The sequence below is a fragment of the Danio rerio genome, chromosome 16 (assembly GCF_049306965.1).
Source record: "Danio rerio strain Tuebingen ecotype United States chromosome 16, GRCz12tu, whole genome shotgun sequence".
NCBI lineage: Eukaryota > Metazoa > Chordata > Actinopteri > Cypriniformes > Danionidae > Danio > Danio rerio.
In genome coordinates, this window is record NC_133191.1 from 25,413,338 (window position 1) to 25,439,839 (window position 26,502).

The 26,502-nt window shown below is 36.6% G+C and overlaps 1 protein-coding gene across 8 annotated transcripts in view; it reads right to left on the reverse strand.

The window, feature by feature from the left end:
- Positions 1–15,602, reverse strand: part of bcam (basal cell adhesion molecule (Lutheran blood group)) — a 115,425-nt gene extending 99,823 nt beyond the window's left edge. For 5 of the 8 annotated variants that reach the window (XR_012391548.1, XR_012391545.1, XR_012391547.1 and 2 more), the window contains exon 1: positions 15,324–15,536. Coding sequence is in view for 3 of the 8 variants with exons in the window: in NM_001365889.1 (NP_001352818.1) it covers positions 15,324–15,387 (64 nt within the window). In the remaining 5 variants the exon portion in view is untranslated. Of the gene's footprint in view, positions 1–15,323 lie in introns of all 8 variants that reach the window. The other 3 variants (NM_001365889.1, NM_001365888.1, NM_001076627.2) reach the window with 1 other exon arrangement.
- Positions 15,603–26,502: the final 10,900 nt, after the last annotated feature.

The window sequence follows — 26,502 nt, forward strand, 5'->3', positions numbered from 1 at the left end:
AAATAAAAATAAAGAAGGAAAATTGCTTTAGATTGCATAAGGGTTGGTTGCATAAGACATTGCTGAATTATGTTTATTTGGGATTTTCTATTAGCGAAGATTTTTCCTTGCTTTAAGCATAAACATTATTGGTATGAATACTTGAAATGTAGAGCCTAATACTTATATTCAGAAAGATTGCATGAAAGTAACCATTAATGTAATAAAAGTTTTCCACCTCAAAAAAAAAACTTTCTATCCAGGATTTTGTTCTTATGCAATTTAACAATATTAATAAAACCATTAACATTTCCAAATCATATTTCTTTAAACATATGCTTTTATTGCAAATAAAACAAGATCATCAAACAAGCAATCTAGTATTAAAATCAAATGTGAAATCACATCAGATCACATAATATTTGTTACATGTGTGATTTCAAATGTGACTTGATGTGGTTTTTCTGTAAGTGAATGATCATGTTTTGATACTGTCACTAGATTATTACACACAAAATATTAAGCGGGTCATTTTTTTCATAGGAGCAAGAAGTTGGTCAGATAAGTCATCAGCTTCTAGGCATTCCAGTGCTGGTCATATTCAAAGTCATGTTGACACTGGTTTAAAGTCTCAGGGTTTAAGGACAGCAAAGGGTATTTTACAGGTTGTGGGGGTTGAGTAAAGTAAGAGACGCTCTTGTCCCGCAGGTAATCACCTGAACATGTGTCTCCGGAATGAAATGTGATCTGACTCCCAGTCTGAGCGTGTGAACGGGGAAGCCCCAATCTCAGACAATCAAAACTTCTAAATGTCTGTCTGAGTCTCACACACACACACACACACACACACACACACACACACACACACACACACACATACATAAAGACACACACAGACTCACACACACAAACGCAATATATATCCCTCTTGCCATGCAAATGAAACCACTTTGCTCTTCTTCATCAACTATTATCTTTTCAAGGCAAGTGAGCGCAGGTGAAAATGGTAAACAAAATTTGTTAAATATTTAAATGAGATTGATATTGATATTTAATCAAATCACAAAAATCTGGACACTAAATGAAAAGTCAGGATATTTGTTTTATTTTTATGTGATTGATTTATTAATTTAAGTATTTATTTCTTTATTACACATTTTTACAGAGGGGGGTTTGGAGTTGGAAATCTCGTTTTATAATTCAGAAAATACTGCATACTGCCAGGAAATTGTAGAATAAAACAACATAATCAGGCATACTATTTATGAACATACCTCAGTTAAAAAATCATTCAGAACACACGTTTGAACTATGAATAAAACTGTAAAGGTTGTTGTGTGTAAGTGCTGCTGAAGTGGACATTTTTGGCTCAAGGCAGGATACTTTTTTAGGATACTCATATTTAAAGTCCTTTAAATATGTGATAATTGCAGTCTTCCTTAAACGGAGGTGTTGGCACACAGTGAGTTTTGCAAGTCGACAAAACAAAGTTTAAATAATATGATGGTAATCTTACTTAGAATAAGCATGGCTCCTGATAGATTTTTTATATGAAGCAAAAAAGAGGGCTGATGAGTCAGAGAGGTAAGACTTAATAAATGTAATTTTCGGCCATGAGTCTGGTCTAAGATCACGCTCAACAGACAATTCTGTAATCTTATAATATAATAATCTTAATAAATATAAAATAATATATCGAACAGAATTGTAATATGATATAATAGAATTGTCTATAGAATTTCATTCTAATACAATTAATGTTCATACAAAAGATTTCTTATATTATTTTAGCATGACTCCAGTTGTGTCTTTAGATTGTTTTCCAGTTACATTTAGGATTAATTTCTGTTATTTATTTAGAATAATAATTGAATAATAACAATAATCCAGTTATTCATTTACAATTATATATAATCTTTTTGTTTCATAATAAAATGTAAGAAATTAGTTAAATAAAAAATAATATATATTTTTATTTTTTTAAAGGGCAGCTTTGCTCCAGTAGAGTTTTATGTCTAGCAATGCCCCTGGGTCCTTGTAAAAACTGTTTTTGACTGCAGTCTTTAAAAAAAAAACTCACCTTCAAAAATAAATAAAAATCAAGTGGTTTCAAACCTTCATGAGCTTGTTTTTTTCTGTTGAATATAAAAGAACATATTTTGAAGAAAGCTGGAAATTTGTAGCCATGGTCTTCTACTGTATTTGTTTTTCCTACTATTGAAGTCAATGGTCACAGGTTTCCAGCATTTTTTTAAATATATTATTTTGTGTTCAACGGAAGAAAGAAACTCAAATCAACAAGTAGATGATAAGTAAATACCAGATTTTCAGTTTCAGGTGAACTATGCCTTTACTGAAACACTTCAGACAAATTCATAATCACAAGTGCATACATTTAATCTATCCCTGTGAAAACATCTTAGATTCATCAGAGGAGTTTGTTGTTCTTCATGGGTCAAGCGCTGTTAAAACAACAATGTGGCTTGTCAAACAGTGACCATTTTTGTTGAAGAGGTTAACAATGGTTGGCTAACCATTAACCAGATTAAAAAAACGGCCAAACTGTCTCAAGGAAAAAAAGTGTCCTTCATGTTAAAGGCACACGCTGTGCAAATGGATTGTAAAGCAGATTGCCAATGATAAATCACGGCCGGAAATACACACTCAGACGAAACCTGGACATATAGTTTCACCCACTAAACTATGATTCACCTGAAGGATATTTAAACAGTGATTGGAAAGACTTTGGGAAAACATGCTTCTTACATTTTCACAGCACTACAAAATCCTACACCAGTACATAATATTGGAAGCAGTAATAAGCTGAAATAAACACATTCTCTACATTGTCATGCAATTTTTTGTTTTTTTCTATATTATCACAGTCTAAGGTTGGTTATTGTTTTTGTTTTGTCTTGATGAAATGAAATAAACGGTAACAAAATGACTGGCGGTACCTTTGTGACAGGAATTTTTTTATAGTGCACATTCACATATTCTTAAGAAACCACAAAAATACGAAAATATTTTAAAGTTTAAAAAAAGAACACAACCAAATAACTATTATTTTAACCAAAAACAATGTTAATTAATTAGAAGACAAAACCAAAAGTAAAACTGAATATATTCTTGACTATAATTGCCAAGGGTAGATTATCAAAAAAGACTCCTGACTTCCTCACAGTTCCCTTCACAATATCTAATCATTACATCACAAAACTTGTACCAGAGTTACTTTAAACGGCACAAATGTAAATCCAAATGTAAAATTCCTTCCTTATTAACTTTCACTGACTAAACATCTGAATTCCCATGGCCTACCCACTTTATTTTTCATATTAAAGCAGCATGGCCATTATCTCATACACTTCCATTCATTTTAGGCATACAAAACTGATTGAGTAATGCTGATTGATGCTGACTAATGCTGTATGGAACAAAATGCCATAAAATATAGACAATAAAAATGTGCAAAAACATGGTAGAGAAATATAGAATTACAGAAAACATGATAGAGAAACAAAACACTTTGACAAGTAGAAAGTAAAAATGACCTTACTTTTAATGTTCATAATATATCTCTTTAATAGCCCATGCTATTCTAGAAATTGGATCACTCTGTTATACCATAGTACTTAATTTGTACACCTATACATTTTACACTTCTCTTGTTTTGTTTTTCAAATATGTCACAATAGACCATTTTGAGGGATATAAACAATAACAACGGTCCTAACGTATTTCCGGTTTTTCCTTTTTAATTTCTATAGCTTCTGAGAATCCAAAAAGAGCCACATATTGATAAATAATGTTATGATAGCTGTTTTAACAATAAGTTATTATTGAATTGCCTATTGTTACAGTTATTAAATAGTTTGACAACAAGCAGGAAATGTTCATGGGCCAATGACATGACCACATTGAAAAAGTCTGTGAACATGAAACTAGATTGCACACAAATCTAACAAGGAATTGAAAATCAAATGAGAACCTTTTTCCCCCCAAACATTTCTCTCAGCTGAACTCTTAGTGTGTATACTTTTCAGGTGGTGCAAGTGCAAACAAGAGGTCAGGATTACAAATAGTGTTTATGTGTGAGTGTAATCTCCAGCGAGAGCTCATCTTGAAGGGTCTCGGGAGCGCGGGCCAGTGAATAGCTGGGCCCGGGGGGTGAGCTCCGCTAACCAAACAGCCGTAAGCTGAGGGCTATAAAGGCTTTTCTCTCCCTTGCGTCAGTAGTCTTTTCTCCAGGGAATGTTTGCCAGATGATAGTATGAAGACAATGGCCACAGTCTATGTGAGGAAAGGGATGTTTGAAGAGCTCTTAAACAGGGACTGTTTCAACACGACTGTGTTTTCAGTCACGCCAGGTAGAGTTGCAAAAGTTTAGACCAGGTGCAATGGAGGTCTAATGAGCAGATGAGGAAAAGGATTGAGGGCATCACAGAAGAATAGTTTGAGAAAGACATTGTGTATTTGTGGTTATGTCCTTGTGTCAAAGTCTGCAAACACTTAACACTTAAAGACATTTTGTAAATTTTAACTCAACTTAGCTTATATTGATCAGTGCAAAATTTATTGTGTTGTCTAAACTTGTCTGAAAATTTGGCAGCTTTCATTATTTTACTATAATTTAACCTATTAATGATGACATTATTAAACAATTAACTATTTATGACTTTTGTCTTAAGCTACTAATTTGATTCTTATTAATAGTTATTAAAGTAGTAATTAGGTTTATTGGGTAGCCTACTATGTTAGGTGTGTAATCTGACAAAATGACTTTGACACAAATCATAAAAATAAAGCTTCTTTATTTTTATCTCCTGTCAAGACAAGATCTAAAACTGATCTAAAACGGTAGGGATTAAGCCAAAGGAAGATTGCACAACTCTTTATGCAATTGATCCACAATCAAACTTTCTCTCAGTTTTCACTCTCTGAAGAATCTGACATGCAGGCCTTCTTCACTCAGGACATGTGTAAAGGCTTCCCCTACCATAATTCACCTAAAACACGGATTGCTGTAAAACTAAGACACTCGTTAAAGAGATTTAACCAAAAAATTAAAATTAAACACTAAAGTAGATATTTTGTAGAATGCAGAAAATCTGTAACCATTGATTTCCACAATAGAAAAAAACAAACAACATGGAAGTCAATGGTTACAGGTTTCCAGGTTACTTTCTGGAACAAGTCAAGGGTGAGTTAAATGATGACAGAATTGGGATTTTTGGTGAATGTTCCATTTTGGATGTACTATCTCTTTAACAGTGAGAATAGGTTACTAAACTAAAGTGTTCCCTTTCCACTCAAAAACATAACCAGAAAAACAGAGAATTTCCAAGTGGCCTATATATATAATCAAGCCACAAAAGCGATCACCTATGACAGAAAACAAGCTGCAGAACTGCGTCAAGATGAAGCATTTCTTGTAAGCTGAATCCCCAAACGCTGCTAGGATAAACAAATCAATTCAGAACAACTAATGTCCATCTCCAGATCGATACAGCTATAATAGAGCTAAGGGAAATGCGGCAATGTTCTACAAGATGGACGATGGTGTATAGCACGACCTAAGTTCCTGCTAACTAAAAAGCGATATTTCCCTCAAAAGGAAACCCATCAGGCCTGAATCCATTAGGAATGCCTGAGAGAGGCCTCAGGATTTGCGTTGGCCAATCACCCTGTCGATCTCCACAGCTAAATGGATCAGCCGCTCTTAACCCTGTCTCCCCAAAGAGCCTATTCTTCAAAGTACTATACAGATGCAGCTTTTCACTGTGCCTCGTATCCTTGTGCTCCCCACTCCAGTATCAGACCACTTCAACATCCTTTACAGAAAATAGCCATCATGCACTGTATCTTCCACATACTCTGTTTCCTGTATGCTGCTAATAACAGCCTTGAAGCTGCAGCCTTGGAGAAATCAAAGGGCATCGGGCTACCAGGCTTCCTCTATCACTGTTTCTGCCATGCCCGGTTGCTTTGTAGTGTTGGCAGAGTGTTTGAATGCTGAAGGACTGGTCAGGACACAGTTTTCATATAAGACGGGAGGATTGGTTGGAGGTTTTGAGGAGAGAACTGCTGCTTTTGTTTTTTTGAAGGAATAACTCTGTAGGCAATGTGCTGGTTACAAATTCTGTGAATTTGCTCAGTGGGTCTGTATAAATAAATTCTTGACTGCCAGCACAGGATCTACTGAGACACACAGTCTATCTTCCTGGTTAACCTCTGTGTTTGTTCGAGAGACCATTATCTATGCTCAAACACGCACAAAAACCAACCGTAAATCACTGAAAACATCAATGGTTGCCCACTGATTTTAAACAGCACCGCCATTACTGAAAACAAAGAGAGAGACTTGCAAACACAGAAGCAACCCAGACAGAGCTAATCCACAGCTTTTGTTCCTGTGTCTGACATCTGGAGCAGCATCTGAGGCACCTGTGGCTCAAGGCAGTAAATATGGACTTCGAGGGTTCATTTTCAGTTCAACCAAAACAGTAATTTGTCTTTCTGAAAATATTAGCCTAACTTAAATGTTGCTTAAAAGACAAAGATCTCCCACAGATAGCTTGTCATGATTTACTCATTCTCATGTCAGTCTAAACTTGTATGAATTAAATGAACTAGTTTTGCCTTTTGGACTAGTTGTTATTTTTCAAAAATGTCTCCTTTACTGGACATTTTGAAAACTGCTCTCGAATCTTATCTCACTGGCTTTTGATTTATATCAATTTACATTTGATACATGTCTTTCTCTTTCCTTTTCTCATATGATGTGTGTTTCTTTTGTTATTGTGTTTTCTTGTAAAACACTTTGATGCAACACTGTTGCTTATAAATGTGCTTTGGACATATATTTTGACATTTAATTCAAGTCAGTGGGGCTCAAAACAACTGACTATTAATGCAATCATTCAATCAATCAATCAATAAAGTAATGCAGACTTAGAACAACTTAGGTGCTTTACCACCTTTTTATTTTAGGTGTCACTCATATAGTTTTGAATGGGTAAAAGTGTAACGGTTGATATAGCGAATGAAGCTTTGCCTACTAGAACAGCGAATCAGTGATCGCTATAGACTGACGTTTCTCCAAGAAGAAGCTCGCTCGGACTAGACGCTTGAATCTCAGCAAATATTTGCTTCACAGACATAAGAAATATATCCACATAAAACTTGAAATCTGTGCCATTAAATTAACCAAGTGCACTTGAAAACAAAGGTTTTATAGTTTTGTAATCAGTATGAAATAAACACGAGGTACAGGTACGAGGTACAGTGCGTCCTTTCAAATACACATCACATAATAGCAGCAACTACACCCACAAACTTGTAAATAAAGAGTCACTGTCATTTCTGGAGTAGATTTACTATAAAGACCAAGCTTTGGGTTACTTTAGAAGACCAGTGCGATCAGATGATCATTATTTAGTGGATGATGAGGTGTAACGCGGCCTTAAATGAGGTTGGTGTTCGTGATCTCGTTTTTTTTTAAGCGCGCATGCGCGTTAGCTTGGGCAACCTCAAAATAAGCAAATTTGTTTGATTCGGACATCTAGAAACAAAACTTATGAAATGATTGTTGTTTAATTTTATTGGTGATTCCAACTATTTACGTAATCATAAGCTTGACAAACAGTTTTGAAGAATTTGATGTTTCCCCATTCAGACAGAATGCCTAAGCATACTGCCTGAGAGGCGTTTCAAAGATGGCCATAGAGGGAAATGACTTCCCTTAAAGGGGCTTTGGTACCACCTGGCCGTACCGCTACCAAAACATGATTTATACACACAGCCAATTGGTCCAAAAGAATCATTATACCAGTATGATTTGAGACATGAGACAACATATCCATTATATTTACAGTAAATTGTAAGCAGAAGCTACATCTATATTGTTGGTTCTCACAACTTAACCAGTTAGTTGGTGTCATGCATTTGTTTATGTCACATTTATGATGATGCCATAACAGTAGAGGCAGAGCAATTATAACAATAATTCCACCCACTTTAAGCAGTACTAAACTGCAATGGAAAAACAGCTAAGCAAACCCGAACTGAAGTAAGCCAAGCTGTGCCGAACCATACCGTACGTAAGTGATTAAAAAATGGATTTGTTAAATAAATGATAATGGAATTTTAATTTGTAGAATAGTGTTCTCTATAATTTAAAACTTACTGACCCAATTTTATCAGTTAAATATGCCACTTTTCAATTAATAACCACAGAGAACTTACAATAGAACCCTTTAAATGCTATAGTTTCTCTATTATCAACAACATAACTGGTAAAACTTTTCAATCACAAGCAAGTCTGGACACATTTTAAATTGGGGAAAAAAATTTTATCAATAAAATGTTTTTGCTCAATAAAGTCTTAATTACTGTTTATACATTAAGATAAGTGTAGATAGAATGGGTTTAAGGGACTGGGAACGCAGTCATCTTTAATAAGGCAATAATATATGCTTAAAAAACAACCTGTATGGCTGTATTATGCATACTAATAAGCTAGCAACTAGCTAAAAGTCAATATGTATTCCTTGATCTAAAGTTGTACCATATACCTACAGACAACAGAGGAAGCTATACTTTTCATTTAAAGTTGAATTATTGTAATAGCATTAAAAATATTGCTACTGTAAATGGTAGTCAACTTGCATGTAACACATTTATGTTTTGATGTAGATGAAAGGACTTATTTTGTTTTACAAATGGGGCTATGAGAATACATGAGACAAAAAAAGATCAGGAAATGCTGGCTTAGATGATATTAAGATGAAAAGATGGGATGTTTATAGTATCTCTGTTTCTGGGAGAGCATGTGGTTGCTGATGCTTTGTGCCAGCAAGCAGTGAGATTTCCTCAGAGCGGCTGCCAAAGAGCCAGCGCCAGTCCAAAACAAGCTTTCATGATGGGTCTCAAAACAATTAAAACAAGCCCAAATGCTCTTGATTATTACTCAAGGTGTTTAAGGAATCATTTACCAGACGTTAACCAGACGTTTATTCATACCCTGTATTTAAAAAAGCATTATGTAAAAATAATAGTATGTCTGATTTCACAATTAATACTCATAAAAGAGTAGACAAAAAAGGCCCAGATGACCTATTACTTCGCTGACATTTTGAAGTGCAGATACAGTGGACACGTTACTGTCCCATGAGGCCACAAGAAAGAAGTTGTGAGTAGCAATAAAGAAACAACTGTAGTGAAGATTTCATGCATCCTACACACAATATGGCGGGTTTCTTTCTTTCTTTCTTTCTCTTTCTTTCTTTCTGATGAAAGCCGAGATTTGAGCAGCCTGATTTCTTGAGAAAGCGTAACTATTTTACATTTTGACAGTTTAGTGGGTAATTTATACAATTTCATACGTATTCATACGTTTATACAAGTTCAGTCGTAAAAAACAAAAACCTAAACCCAACCATCATTGGAAGATGAGCAAATTGTTCTAAAACTTACAAATATAGTCATACAAATTTAAACAAATTAGCCAATGAATAAAAAAATTACAAATTGGAGTCAGGTAGCATTGTACTGTATTTAAGACACTTTTTTTAATCCAGGTTTGCTAAGACTGTTTACAGGTAAAATTTGGTCAAAAATGTTCTGATCTTTTATTAGTATGACATAAAAGCATATAACTATGAACTGTTACATGTTTTAAAAAATCTAAAATATAACAATTAATTTGAATATAAAAACAACTCTTAAGTTTTTTACGCATATTAATTCTTAATTAGGTCAATCTTTTAATTAAGTCAATTAAATCAATCTATAAATGCTGTATTTTTTTTTTATAAATTTATGTCTGATTAACTGGCTTACGCTAAAGGGTCAAGAGCCTGTTAAACCACTAAATTATGACTGACATGCAAAAAAAAAAAAAAAAGATTTATGATCTAACAGCAAAGTGGCATATTGCGATCTTGGACTAAAACCAGAGGGTTGTGGAAGCATGACTTGTGTTCACTGGCAGACAGCTTGTCCATCTGTGCAGAATTGGTGTAAGAGAGAGAGAATCACAGTTAGGATAGAAAGAGAGAGAATCTTGGGGGTTGTAGACCGAGGGGGCGAGATGTAACCTGTCCCCTGCCGAATGCCTCTCATTCCAGGCAGCGACTCCCCCCCCTCCCTCCTCACGGGCATGAATCACAAAGCTGATATGAGAGACTGGGGCCCACAGCAACAAACCCAAACCTCACACTTTACCAACTCTTTCCAGACTATCATCATTCACCGGACAAATTAGCACCTTGGCTTTGTACAGTTACACAACATGTGGGCTTACTCTGAGCGCTCAGGTGTGGGTGACTAGATTTATGCGCAGGTGGGTGCGTGAGTGATGGATATCTAGGGAGCTTTGAGCTTGCAGAAGCCACCTCAGACACAAGATTGGCTTTTATCTGCTGGCCCAGCACAAAGAGCGGGTTTTAATTTGAAGCCTCCTAATGCCATAATAATTACTGCCGGCTGCAGGGGGTGATGTGTGTGTGCGCGTGCTCACGTTTGATGCCGCTGCGGTTGGGGAGGTTTTGCTGAGAAGAAAATTTAAGCAAGGAAATGAGCGGGGGGAAATAGACAAAGAAGTGAAGTGCGTTGTTTCAGCAAGGCTCCTTAAACTCAGTTGACAAGCTGTCTGAACAATTCTTTACGGCACCTTCTGACATCCCGCCTTGATCAAACGCTCACAGTCGCTGAGGTGCTGCACCGACACCACCTAAGGATGGCCAACCAGGTTTTGAAAGCGCAAATAATATTGTTTAAATGTCATCAGGGTGGGTATTGCTTTGGTGTCAGTGCTGGTGGTTACAGTAACAAGGTCATGTGGCTCCAATATGAGGCTGGACGGGAACCATTTTAAATGCTAATCACTGAGACTTCCATTATAAGGCAAATTATATGAAAGCGCTAGCAGAGGCATGGCGTACCTCTGGGAGAGCTAGGCAACAAATTGAAATGAACGGGCAGAGTTCCAGCAGCTGTCAATTGGCAGTTAAACGCTACAGATCAATTGAAATTTATGCCCGGAAAGAGGATAAAGTTGTTAAAAGAGTTTTTCCTGTTGACATGCTGCAGAGCTTATGGAAGTGCTGTGATTTTTCAATCCGCTGAGCTTAAGAAGTCACACAGATCATGTGGTGTGATTGACAGAAACTACAAGCTGATGGACAGACCTGTCAAGACCTGCCATTAGGACGTGTTTTCCATGACCTGGTAACACTTAATGCAGGTGCAAATTGTGAAATTCAAATGTTTTGAGCTCATCCAGCTTCAACCATTTTCAAAATGCATTTGACTGAATTGACTGAGTTACATGAGTTACTGAGTTTACTGAGTTTGCATGTTCTCCCTGCATTCGCGTAGGTTTCCTCCAGGTGCTCCGGTTTCCCCCACAGTCCAAAGACATGCGGTACAGTGAATTAGGTAGGCTATATTTGTCTGTAGTGTATAAGTGTGAGGATGTTTCCCAGAGATAGGTTGCGGCCAGAAGGGCATTCGCTGCGTAAAACGTGATAAGTTGGCGATTCATTCCGCTGTGGCGACCCCAAATTAATAAAGGGACTAAGTTGAAAAGAATATGAATAAATGAATGAATGAATGAATGAATGAATGAATGAATGAATGAATGAATCATTGACTGAGTTACTCTTGCGTTACTTTTTCTGAGTTGGCTGAGGCTTGATTTATTCGTTTGATAAGTTGCAGGATATTTTTTCTTTTATTTTTGTTAAATAAAGGAACTCTGCAATTAACAATGCACTGTATAGCCTACACCTTCATTTACCTTAAAACACACACACACACACACACACACATCAATGTAATGTAGGATAATCTTATCTTTTGAGAACTTCCTGACCCCAGAGCTATACATGCCATTTATACAGATTAATGAAAGAATAAAGCAATGTGTTTGCTATTTTGTACTTTTTGTCTTAGTAGTGAAGTGAAATCACATACCATTGAGGCTATGATTCCCTTTTCCCTTTCTTTTATCCATTCAGAATAATGAGAATACTTCCATCACAGAAATGTAAGACTCTGCAATGTTTCTGTCTGTTCTTGCATTCTCTCATTGAGTGTGGGATTCAACGTGACTACGTTAATTTCAATTCAGCTATTTATTTTTATTAAGCGAATTAATTAAACTAAAAAGTAACTCAGACTACATTTATTAAAAAGTAACTAAGATGTTATTACTTCTTTGTAAAAGTAATGTGTTACATTTCTTTGTTACTTAGAAAAGTAATAATATTACGCAACTCGCGTTACTTGCAATACATTACCCCCAACACTGCTTGCAGCTAAACTAAAACATACATATCAACTTAATAAAACTGCTAATTCACTCTCTTCCAGCAGGTTGCGCCTGTACAACAGCGTGAATATATAACGATGTTGTCTTGGTTACTGCAGTAAACGAAACAGGGTGACTTCAAATCTAACAGGATTTTATCAACTTCAAAAACTCACATTCCAATTTTCACAGATAAAATAAAGGTAAACTTTATCATACACGGTAAAAAATACAAGATTTCACACAATTCATACATGTTGTCCCAACACAAATTAATTAGGTTAATTTAATTACCACTTTTAACAAATTTATGTGAATTGAACATAAAAAAATAAGTTGTCTCAATCAAATCTCAAGAATTGTGTTGATTCAGCTTATTTTAAATAAGTAGTTTAAACAAGCAAATATATATATATATATATATATATATATATATATATATATATATATATATATATATATATATATATATATATATATATATATATATTTAAGTGTACAACTACAAAATTATACAGAACTTAAAACCTAAATAGCATTTAATACTTTTTAAGAGCCTCAAATTTTTCTAAATTATTTTATCAACTTTTAATACTTTTTAAGACCCCATGGATACCTTGTGCTAATTGATGTGATGTCAAAACATTGAAATTGTACATCCATATATTGATACCCTTTTTGAAACTACATCAAACTGACATCCGACATTGGCGTCAAAAAACACATAGCTATCTAGACAGTCCTGTAATCAATTTTTGATCTTTTTTAGATAATGTTGTCAATTTCAATTTAATGTTCATTCATTCATTTTCACTGCCACAGAGGAATGAACCACCAACTTATCCAGCATACGTTTTATGCATATGTTAATATTTCCAACGTCAAATTAATTTAATTTTGAAATCACGGTAGTCAATTAAGAATTTATACATGTTTTTGATGACATTTTACATCAAGGTGCCTGCTGAAATGGAACTTTTTTTTTTCTCTGCCTCATAATTTTATGTCGTCATTTTTCACATGTTGTGTCCTGCATTTCTGAGAAAAAAAAAAGTTGCTAATTTTTTATTCAATGGCTAAAATGTCTATAGCCCAAACAACCTGCCCTCAGAATGTAGTAAAACCTGGACAAAAGACACAGACTTAAACATTGGATGTAAACAGGAATCTGTCTCTCTCATCTTCCTGTGATCAGATCAATCAAAATGCACCTTATAATCTGGTGTAAATAAGGTCAGCAGAGAGTAACTGTGGATCCTATGATCAATCCAATTAAAGGACATGTGAAAGTAAGTAAATTCTTAATGACGTTCTAGTTAAAGAGAGAGGAAAAACAGCTACAGAAGAGAAAATCTCGGAGGACCTGCTTTCAGCGGCAACAGAGGCTTCACTGATCAGTGTATCAAACTTCAACGCAGCACCCTGGAGCCTCGAGTGAGTTCATCACAAGAAACACTTCATCTGTCTGTTGCACCAAACGTATTTTCAGACTCTGGACATGAGAAGAGCCTCAAACAACAGACAAAAACAGGGCGCAGAGGGATAAGATAGGTAGGCAAAAAAAGACTGCAGATAGCCGCAGTATTGAAAGAAGGTGAGAACACTGGAAGAGCCAGAAATACAGAAGGGGAGGGGAGTAAGAGAGCCTTAAGAGCAGATAGTGAGATAAAACGCAAGCACCTCTGGGATGGAGAAGAATGTGTGCCTGGAGGATGTTTTTTTTTTTTTCCCTGAATAAGCTTCTTTTAAAAAAAAATGAGCGTTTGCACTCATAGAGCCATATTAAAGTGGAAGTCACGCCATGCAAAACTCAAATTATCAGTCATGTATGGAAATTGGTGTCTAAATGAAACTTATCCACAGGTCAACAGTGCAGTACTTTGCATTTGAGCTCCATTTAAAAGTGCTAATACATCAACACATACGTGAGAGAGAAGTGTTAAAGACGGTCAGACAGAAGATGGGTGGAGCTAGAGGAGGGGCCATGATCCCCCTGTGCTGAAAAACTATTGGTCATAGGAAGGCAAACACTTCAAAGCAGAACAAAACTAAGCTACCAGCTGAACCGCAGGGTGCAGATAGCTACAGCCCGCTGCTTTATAAGAGACCGGGTTCAGATCCTGACAGAATATTAACAGAAACCCTCATGATTAAAACACACTGGCTTGAAAAAAAAAAAAAAAAACATTTAGTCTAATATGAAAAAACTGAGTTCATTATAGAAGTTGATGAAGACCTTAATTTTACAATGTATTTATCACTATGAAAAATTACTTTTTGCAAATAGCCACGTTACCAGGCTATTTGTATTGTACATAATACAAGATCACGGTGCCCGTTTCTATATAATAGTTTTACATCTGCTCATGCTATTTTTATTAGTCTGTTTGTATTCATTTAAATAACTTTCAAGAAAATTGCTTTTCGTAATTAGCTCACATTTCAACATTCAACAGTTTTTTTTTTTTTTTTTTTTTTTGAATAGCAGTAAATAAGAGATCACAAATAAACTGTACCTAAGAATCATTCTGACGTGATATAAATGTAAGTCTGGCAGCAGCCGCACACTTGAACTCAGATGAAAGCAGGCGCGTCTCCGGCGACAGTGCGCGCGCGGAGCGGCTCTGTGATACTGCCGCTCTCTGAAGTGCGGCGGAGCAGGAGCGTCCCCCCCTCCTCAAAAACCAAGACCAGTTCGAGTTCTTGACCCCTGAACCATTCCTTTACTAATACATGAGCCACAGACCCTCAAAGACGCCAACAGCCACAGAAGAACATGTTTTAATATGTCCAACGCCTCATTTCGACTCAACTTGCGCTCTGTTATCCTCCAAACGAGCTTCGCAGTAACAGGTTGCTCAAAAAAACAGCAGAAAAGTAACATTTTCTTCATTCACTCCGCGTTCAAAACATCTGGCTACGTTTATTCCCATAAATTACGCAGTGAAGCTACAGAACAACAACTTATGCTTACATTTATTAATTTTTAAAATGGCAATTTTGAAGCATTACTATTATTAGTTCTTACCTTGCAGCACTACAGCAAGCAAGGTGCAGCAAATCCAGAACGGTCCCGATATCGCTCTCTTCATAGTTGCGTCGTAACTTGGCGGCTTTGTGTCGCGTTGTGTCGTTATATTTCTTCAGTCTCGTCTCCGTACAGCTCCTTCACCCTCTGCTCTTACACTCACACACACAGCAGTGCAGTTGATCCCGTCCTTCTTGGCGTACGAAATCTGATGCGGATGGCAGTCTCTTGGCTGATATATTTGCACAAAAGGTGACCGTGTGCGCCCCTCCCCTTACTCTGCTCTCCTCTCCCTTCCCAAACGAGTAAAGTGCTGCTGAAGTGAACTGCCAACCGCCGAATTTTACACGGTATCACGATTATTGAAGGGATGTTTGAACAAGGATTCGAAAGCACTAAATGTATCTAATGTTTTGGTATAAGTTTCGTGAGTGGACCTCAGTGCCTTCCCGACAGTTTATAACGCATAATTAAATGGATTCAAATATGACCAGGTAAAAAAAACTCGTTGATTTTGCCTAAAATAGTAGATGAAAAATATATGATTGAGCTTTTATGGTCATGTAGAAAGTTCTGTTTTAGTGTAATAGATGGACTTGAGTCGTATACTATCAAATACCGGAATACATCCAAAATTTGTTTCAGTTAGAGACCAAACAATATAAGTGCTGTAAATAGAAAACGGTTGCAGGTAATTGGGCCATGTTTTGATTTGTAGCCTCAAAATACTTTAGTAAACCATAGCAGAACACATACGGTAACAGGTGTTCTTGATTCAACATTTTAAAATGTGGGGATGTTTTAACCCAAATGTGTGTAAAATATAGAACAAATCAATGCTTGGGTTAAATTTTGTATTCAAATTTTAGCCCAATCATTGGATTGGTCCATATTTTACTGTAAACACTGAATTGGCTCCGGGTTCCCCCACAGTCGAAAGACATGCGCTATACGTGAATTGAAAAAAAATTTCCTGTAGTATATGTGTTGGAATGAGTGAGTATGGAGGTGCCCCAGTGCTGGGTTGCAGATGGAAGGGCATCCACTGTGTAAAACCTATGCTGGAAAAGTTGGCTGTTCATTCCTCTGTGGCGTCCCCTAATGAATAAAGGGACCAAGCTGAAGGAAAATGAATGAATGAATTATTTTAACACAATGTTGGGATTGGGTTAAAAGACTAAATTAAAATTTATTTAAAAAAAAAAACTCATCTTGATGTTGGGGTTGTCCATGTTTGACCCAGCATTGGTTAAAACAACCCAACATTTTTCAGTATAAGTATATTCATTTTTAAGAATATAAAGGAATTAAATTTGACCAGGTAAAAAAAAAAAAAAAATCATTGTTGGTTTTTCCTAAAATAGTCAATGAAAATATATATGATAGAGCTTTTAGATGTTCAAATGAAAAATGACTTTTTGTGTAATAGATGGACTTGTGTCGTATAGGTTATTAAATATCCTACATCCAAAATTAGTTTTAGTTAGAGACCAAACAAATTAAGTTGTTGGTAAAAGGTTGTTGGCCATGTTTTGATTTGTAGCCCCATAATACTTTAGTTAACCATAGTAAAACACATAGTAGGTGTTCTTGGTTCAACAATCTAAAATGTAGAGATGTTTTAACCCAAATGTGTGTAAAAAATCGATGCTTGGGTTAAGTTTTGTATCTAAATTGTAGCCCAATTGGTTTAGTCCATGTTTTACTGTGTACATTCTGAATTGGCTTCAGTTTCCCTCACATTCCAAAGACATGCACTATAGGTGAATTGAATAAACTAAATTGGCCATAGTGTATGTGTTTGAATTAGTGTATGGATGTTTCCAAGTATTGGGTTGCAGCTGGAAGGGCATCCGCTGTGTAAAACAAATGCTGGATAAGTTGGCGGTTCATTCCGCTGATGAATAAAGTTACTAAGCTGAAGGAAAATGAATGATTGAATGAAATACACTCTGAAATGAATTGAATTAAAAAATCTGAATTGCTTTAACCCAATGTTGGATCAAATACAACCAATGGGTTAGACGTGTCATTTAAAGTTAATAATAATATAAAAAAGTCATTCTAATGTTGGGGTTATCCATGTTTGAGTCAGTGTTGGTTAAAACAACCAACATTTTTAGTTTACCAAAATGTGTTGGCACATTTTTTTTTTAAGTGAAACAAGCCCAAACGCAACATAACACAAGACACAGATCTTGAGATATTATTTATATGTTGCTTTGCCATTCTGTGGTGATAACGATGACCTAGGGATTCCAACAACATTTCAAAATAGCTGGAAGGATGGGTGAGTAGAGTTGTAGAGAGTTAAAAACCTTTACAGCAGCGTGCTTTTTTCTACGGGCATGACAGTAGAAGTGTGCCAATGAGAGTTCATTATTCATAAATATTGTAAAAGTTTAAAAAACAGAGTTTGTAGGATGCGCTAGTAATTCAATTTCTTCCAACATCCTAGAGATTGTGCGTTTGTTTGTCCCTTTGGTAATAATAGCCTCTCAGTTCACACGATTCAAACAGGCATTCCAGGGATAGCTGGAAGAAAACAGCTGCATCACTTTTCTCAGTGCGGGAGTGGTGTGCAGAAAGAGAACAAGAGTGAGTGAGCTATCGAACCTGATAAGAGGAGAGAAGCTTGGGATATGGAGTAGGGCAAAGTGATGAAAGAAGAAGAGAGAGAAGACAGGAGGGTGAAGCTTTTTGTGTTGGAGGGAGAGGATACTGATATATTCAGCTGTGTCATTACTGTTACTTTGTGCTATTCTTGGGTCATGACAGCGTAGCAACGTATTAAACTGCTCATCTCATAACGCCTGAAGTGGCTCTTTGCACTTCAAAGTTCAAAGACACCGGCTATGAATATTTACCCTAATGCCTAAAACCCAGCGCAATGCGGGGATTTTAGGAAATAATCTTAGGATCCTCTTGGAAAAATGGGTCAAATATTATCAGTTAAAGTCTGTTTTCCAGAAACAGCATCTGATAAGGGCTTGCTTAGGGAAAATTCATCCCAAAAAATGCCAACAACAACAACGTCAAAGATGAGGCAGAGATATGAACAGCATGACTGTTAAAGGGACAGTTCACCCAGAAAAGACAGTTCTGTAATCAACTCTCCCTTATTTTATGTCAAACATCTATCACAAATTAAAAATTAAGCTTTTTATGAAGCTCAACACTGATAATATCAGTGTCATGTGGTGGATGTTGAAACCAAGCAAATACTCACTTCCTCTACTCTAACCATCCTAATACATTTTAGTCTCTCTTTTACAGTCCATATTAATGTACTATATGCATTTGTGATGTTTTTAAACATTTACATTTATAGTAGTTGTTTTTGATAACTTCTTTTCAGATGATGTTCATCAAATTCCTAAATTATGCAGTTGTCTCGCCCTTATTTATTGTCGTTCTCTCACTCTTTTTTATGCATATGTACAGTCCATCCCGAAAGTATTCATAGCGCTTCACTTTTTCCATATTTTTTATGCTACAGCCTTATTCCAAAATGAATTAAATTCATTTATTTCCTCAAACTTCTCCACACAATACCCTATAAAGACAATTTTTTAATTGTTGCAAATTTATTAAAAATAAAAAACCTGAAAATCCCATGTACATAAGTATTCACAGCCTATGCTGTGAAGCTCTAAATTGATCTCAGGAACATTCTGTTTCCACTGATTATTCTTGAGATGTTTCAGCAGCTTAATTGGAGTTCACCTTGATTGGAGTAAATTCAGTTGATTGGACATGATTTAAAAAGGCTTACACCTGTCTATATAAGGTCCCATGGTTGACAGTGCATGTCAAAGCACAAACCAAGCATAAAGACAAGGGAATTGTCTGTAGACCTCCAAGACAGAATTGAAGGGCCTTAGTTAGGAAGGTGATCAATAACCCGATGGTTACTCTGTTTGAGCTCCAGAGTGCTTCTGTGAAGAGAGGAGAACCTTACAGAAGGACAACCATCTGTGCAATCCACCAATCAGGTCTGTATGGTAGAGTGGCCAGGCTGAAGCCACTTCCCACCTGGAATTTGCCAACTAAAAAGGCATCCGAAGGACTCTCAGACCATATGAAACTAAATTCTCTGATCTGATATGACTAAAATTGAACTCTTAAGAGTGAATGCCAGGCGTTATGTTTGGAGAAAACCAGGCACTGCTCATCACCAGGCTAATACCAACAGTGAAGCATGGTGGTGGTAGCATCATGCGGTGGGAATGTTTTTCAGCAGCAGGAACTGGAAGACTAGGAGAAGGGGAAGAGGAACAGATTAATGCAGCAATGTACAGAGACATCCAAAAGGAAATACTGCTTCAGAGTACTCTTGACCTCAGACTGGGGCCGTGGTTCATCTTCCAGCAGGACAATGACCTAAAGCACACCGCCAAAATATCCATGGAGGGACTTCACAACAAATTGGTAAATATCCTTGAGTTGCTCAGACAGAGCCCAGACCTAAATCTTATTGAACATTTCTGGAGAGATCTGAAAACGGCTGTACACCGTTGCTTCCCATCCAAGCTGATAGAGCTTGAGAGGTACTGCAAAGAGGAATGGGCAAAAATTCCCAAAGACAAATGTGCCAAGCTAGTGGCATCATATTCAAAAAGACTTGTGGCTGTAATTGCTGCCAAAGGAGAATCAACAAAGTATTGAGCAAATGCCATCAATAGTTATGTACATGTGATTTTTCAGGGTTTTTTATTTTTAATAAATTTGCAACAATTTCAAAAAATCATTATAGAGTATTGCGTGTTGAATTTTGAGTCATTAAATGTATTTTAGAATAAGGCTGTAACAAAAAAATGTGGAAAAACTTAAGCGTTATGAACACTTTTTCAGATGCAGTGCGCATGTAAAATCTTTAGTATGGAACAGAGCTGCAACACATCCTCTCTCAGGCAGGACAGAACATACTTATAACTGAAACCCACTCTGTGACCTTTACCCGGTCCAGACTTTGCTCTTTGAAAACATCAGAGTCTTATTTGACCCAAAATGTTGTAGCGATCTACAGTGTGTGTGATTTTCCCCAAAAGCATAATTTTCTTCTGGAACACTGCCATCAGAAGTACACTGAGATGTCGGGGATGTTGAAGGGATGTAATGATAAAATGATGAAAAGGGAGAGAAGAGGTTGGAGGACCTCTTTGATTCTTATGTCAGGGTGTGACTAGCCCGAGGCCTCAGGGAACAACAGGGATACAGAACAGAGGAGCGCAGAAGAGAGAAACAGAATGATAAATTGGGGCTTAAGGGAGAGGAAAGAGGTCTGCACACTAAAGTAAATCAGCAGAGAATGAGCATAGACACACCAAAGGGAGCGTGGACAGGAGAGCTCTATTGAATTTGATGCGCTTTTTTCATTATTTTCACAATTATAGGTTGTTACATAAACTGCTCTCGCGCACTCTCTTTCCATTTTGTATTTGCCTACCTCTTTTTAGACAAGCTTTTGTCAAGCCTCCAAATCAATTTCATCATAAAATGTAGTCCTGCAATTTTATTTTTTTTTTTGGTAGAGCTGTTGAATACAGAGGACATGCTAGGATGAAAAAATCCCTTTCTAGCATGTCTTTTTATAGACAATCTTTAGACAATCATACTTTGGATTAAAATGTACCAGTGCTTAAAAAATGGTCACAGAAAAAAAAATTTTCAAGTTAGAAAGAAATATACATGTTCCGGTCTTGATCGTGATTATTCATGTCATATTCATTCATTTTGCAAAAATGACTTTTTTTTAGCTTGAGCAGGGTGCCCGCGTGGTCATAAATGTCTTAAAATGTCTTAAGGGCCTACTCACACTATGCCATCCGTACCGTGCCCAGGCCCGTTTCCCGGATCGTTTGAGAAGTGTGAGTGCGCTGAATCGGGCTCAAGCATGGTTCACTTGGCCGGCCCTGGCCCGGTTGGAAGAGGTGTGCCTGAGCGCGGTTCACTTGGGCGCAGTACGCTTGTGTGTGAGTGCAAAACACGCCAAAGCCCGAAACTGAAAGCGAGACGTGACTTTTAAGAGGTTGTTTCATATGGATTTATTAATCATTCTTATTGTTCAGTGATCGCAAACTACCGTAGTTTATTAAAGACGAGAACTCCTCACCGCATGACAGCTGCGCGCATTCAGCAGACCTCCTCATTCCTGCAGCACGAGAGCTTTATGATTGTTTATGAGCGCAAAAAGATGCGGATCTGTCCAGTAAAATATCTGACTGCGTGTCACCGCATCCCTAAGGACTGTTTGGCGAAATATTTGACTGCATGTCACTGCATATCAAATGACTGAAAGGATATAACTAGAGAAATCTCCACTGTGCTACTGGGTGAGAGCGTATGGCAAGCCGTTTTAGCATTTAAACCTTGTTCTGACTATCCATAAATATATTTAGAGATATCTCTAATTATATTTTGACTAGTCATAATTATGATTCGGCTAGTCAGATTGGAGATATCTGCAAATATATTATGACTGACTAGTCATTCCTCCATTGACTTCCATTGAAAAATATTTGCAGATATCTCTAAATGAGTTTTGACTAGTCACAATTGTAATTAGAGATATCTCCAAATGAATTTTGACTAGTCAAAAATCCAATTCAAGATATCTACAACTGTAATTCGACTATTAGTAAATTAATTAGAGATATTTTCAAATATATTTGACGAATGACGAATTAAAGATATCTCCAAATGTATTATGACTAGTAAGAACTCAGTTAGAGATATCTCTAATTACAATTGTTACTAGTCAAAATTCATTTGAAGATATCTCTAATTACAATTTTGACTAATCAAAACTCATTTAGAGATATCTGCAAATATTTTTCAATGGAAGTCAATGGAGGAATATGACTAGTCATAATATATTTGCAGATATCTCCAATCTGATTTCATACTAGTACAATTGTAATTGCAGATATCTCTAATTGTCATTCTGAGTAGTGGAATTATAATTATGACAAGTCAAAATATAATTAGAGATATCTCTAAATATATTTATGGAGTCAGAACAAAGATTTAAATGCTAAAAAGGCTTGCCATAGAGAGCGCTTCTCACTGAACAGAGCAGCAGCGATGACGTAAGCGTGCCGAGGCCCGATATGGTGTGAGTGCGGGCCGTCGGGGGAGACGGGAGGGGGGACAAGCGTGCTTTGGCCCGGTTCGAGGCAACTGTACCTAGTGTGAGTACGGCCTAAGGCCCCGTTTACACTAGTGCGTTTTAGTTTGAAAACGCATAAGTTTTGCTACGGTTACGCCATCCGTCCACACTACGCCGGAGTTCTCGAGCGCCAAAAACGGAGCTTTTTGAAAGCGCTGGAGAGGCCGTTTTCATTCTAAAACGCTGCTGCTCCGTCTCAGTGTGGATGGGGAAAGACGGAGACATCTGAAAACGGAGGCGGGGCTGCAAACGTTCGCCTATCTGATTGGGGCTTTTCCTCAATATTAAGTAGCCCACACACAGTTCAGTCTCGCATCCTCTCCTTGTAAGTTCAGACTTTGCAAGTTTGATCAAGGCTGCAGTCTCCCCCTTCTCAGTTTGATATGGAAAACATACCGAGGACACGGGTAAATCTTCAAAGGGAACAGTGTACTTTATAACTTCATTCACATCACCTTGGCTACGTTGTTTCACTTTCTCAACAATAAAATGTAAACATGATTTAAGGAACTGCCTATTTTCTTTTTAATATTAACAACTAAACAGACAGCAGAAATGTTGAGGCGTCGTGCTGCATATATGAGCGTCATCTTCACTGTGTGGATATTTATAACAAAACGGAGCCGATAACAACTGCCTCCTTTCAATTTCAGTGAAAATACGAAACACACCCTCTCTATTGCTGAATATCAGTTTTAATAATCGATAATTATAAAAGTATAACATACAATAAGTTTATACATTCTAGGAAATAAAGGCAAGCGATCAGTCAATGTACCTGGATTAATCATTAACTTATCTTTGCGCTTAACCAAAACATGTTACCCGTGAACAAGTAACTTAATAGATTCCAATGACCAAAGTCAGGGAATTGGCATATGTCGTTAGATAAAGACAACAACATGAATGAAATATCACGTTTAGCAAATATAGTGAGATTAGATCCAGCGGGAGATGCTTGATGAGCAGTCCGACAAGCAGAGCTCTCATCTGGGTAGAAATGCTGGAGCGCTTGCCAGAGAGTGTCTGTGTGGTCACGTGATGTGCGTTTTCAGCGTTTTGGTGTGGACGGAGAGCAGTTCAGAAACGCTGGGTAAAACGCGAGTGTGGACGCGGATCGTTTTCATTCTAAAACGCCGTTTTAAAACTAAAACGCACTAGTGTAAACGGGGCCTAAATCTCAACTACTAAATTTAACAACTTAAATCTACTGAAATATTGCGCAATAGGTCTTGAATCTTTTTAACAGGGTTTTAACTGTCCTTTGTTAATGCATTACTATCCAATCTGGCCAACACCCATACAATTACCAACAATTCATCTCAATATAACTTTTATTGCATAAAATGGAATTTTTAACTCCATTTACCATAATGGTTTAATTATTTTCCTTACAATAACATTTGTTAAAATGTTCTCCATGTATTTACTGCTGAGGATACTGATCTGACCTATATTTTTATTATTAAATGATAATTATTGTTGTTGTATTATTAAATGTGTTAAATTACAAATAATATTTTTGATGGGGCAAGTGTGAAAATCTTTTCCAACTGGGATAATCGAAAGCTAGAAAAATTTGTTAAGCCCTGTATAAGTCTAAAATGTTGTTCAAAATTATGTTAAATTTAACTTGGTGAAACCTGCAGAAGCCTTGTTGAGGTTCAGTAGTCATGTCAAAGCAGTAAGTAAATCAGCATAAATCTCAAAAACATTGCAATCTCAAAAACATTTGTTTCCAGTGAAGACTTAGAGAAACTTGTTTATGCTTTTATCAGCAGCAGCGTGGATTACTTTAATGGACTCCTCACTGGCCTTCCCAAAAAGATGGTGAGACAGTTGCAGCTCATCCAGATGGCTACAGCCAGGATTTTCACCAGAACCAGAAAATCAGAACACATAACATCTGTCCTCAGGTCTTTACACTGACTCCCAGTTACATTCAGAATAGATTTTAAAGTATTATTACTTGTCTATTAATCATCAAATAGCCTAGGTACTCAATACATTACAGACATGCTCACTTAATACAAACCCAACAGATCACTTAGATCATTGGGATCAAGTAAATTAGATATTCCAAAAGTACAGTCAAAGCAGGGTGATCTGGCCTTCAGCTACTACGCCCCCCGCTGTTAGAATCAGCTTCCAAAGAATGGAATCAGATGTGCTCCAATATTAGGCACATTTGAATCTAGACTAAAATCACATCTGTTTACTGAATGAGCATTATGATATAATGTCTTTACTTTCTTTTTCATTCTTTTATAACTTGTTTTAACACATTTTAATATGTTTTAATAATTTGTAATTATTTTAATCCTTATTATCATTATTATTTTAAATATCATTCTTGTTACTTTTATTCTTGTTTATGTAAAGCACTTTGAATTACCATTCTGTATGAAATGTGCTATATGAATAAACTTGCTTTGCCTTGGTACATGTCCACAAATCAAATGAAGATGTGATCATTATATATTGATTGAATTCAAAGTTATTTAAGCACCTGTATGAACACAGTGAAGTTCAATACAGTAAACAAGACTCCCAACAGGATGTTCACAGCAACAGCAGGAATGTGCCTGCTGAAGACTTCTGAGGTTGTTTTAAATACAATAATTACATTGATTTTAAAGCAGATAAAAAGATGGCGGCAGCTGTGGTTGTAGCCAGTTCTCTTTGAGATACAATATTTATGGGCTGCCTGCAAATGTAAGAATTATGTTGGTTCAACATATTGCTTTGCGGTATATAACACACTTAAAAAGGGTTTCAAAGGAGTTACTTGTAGCTTTTTTAACAATATAGTTATCATACATTCACTTTCCTTCAGCGGAATGAATCGTCAACTATTCCAGTACATTTTTACACAGTGGATCCCTGCCAGCCGCAACCCAGTACTTGGAAATACACACAGACTGATTTACACATACACTCATACAATACGATCAACACTTTAGTTCATCCAATTTACTTACAGGACATGTCTTTAGACTCTGGGAGAAACCGAAGCACCTGGAGGAAACCCACACCAACGCAGGGAGAACATGAAAACTCCGAACAGAAATGCCAACTGGCCCAGCTGGGACTCAAACCAGAAACCTTCTTGCTGTGAGGCGACAGTGCTAACTACTAAGCCACTGTGCAGCCTATAGTAATCTATTTTTGTATAAACAGACTTTTAGGAAAAAAAATTAAACCACGCAGTCATATAGATTGTTTTTTCAAAATGACCAATAACACTGCTGAAGGTAATATAACAAAACTACAGAAACATACATTGTCATGTTTATTAGTTATACTATGTTTGGATCGTAACCAGTAGTCCTCAAGCACCGGGCCGCACAAGAAATGATTAATTATTTATGTTTTAATCATTATCTGAGTCTGAAAGATCTTTTAATTTGAAAAATCTTTTATTTTAAAAATTGACTAAATTGAGCATCGAAATTTAACCTACAAGATAGCAAAATGAGTAAGAGCCAGACATCAAGGGAAAGATTATTTGCTAAGGGGAAAAGGCTCAATGAAGGACCCATAATCTGCCAAGGAATGGATCTGCAACCCATTTGTCAACAAATCAGATGAATCCAGCATGGCTGTACAGGAAGACCAACTGATGGGGATCCCAAATGACGGCGGCCTTTTAGGGGCCGTTTGCATATCGCATCTTGATTAGAGTGTGCACAAGTTGGTTGTTTCCAGTGGAGGCGTGGTGCCAAGTGGCGTGACGGGTTCACGTTTTTCTAACCAGGTGCACCCAGTTAAATGAATCCTGCAGGAGCACCACAAGTTATGTGACAAGAATTGACTGATCAGCTTCAGTTTGTATGGAACATACACTATTCAGTAGACTAATTATCTTATACAAACACAGAACACCCAAACACTGCAGTACTTTCTATTTTTTTCTCAGAAATAAAACTTGTATCAGAGTTACAGCAATGTCTTTGCCAGCTTGTCTTACTCTGATAAAACGGTTGGTCAAATAGCAACCATTAAATG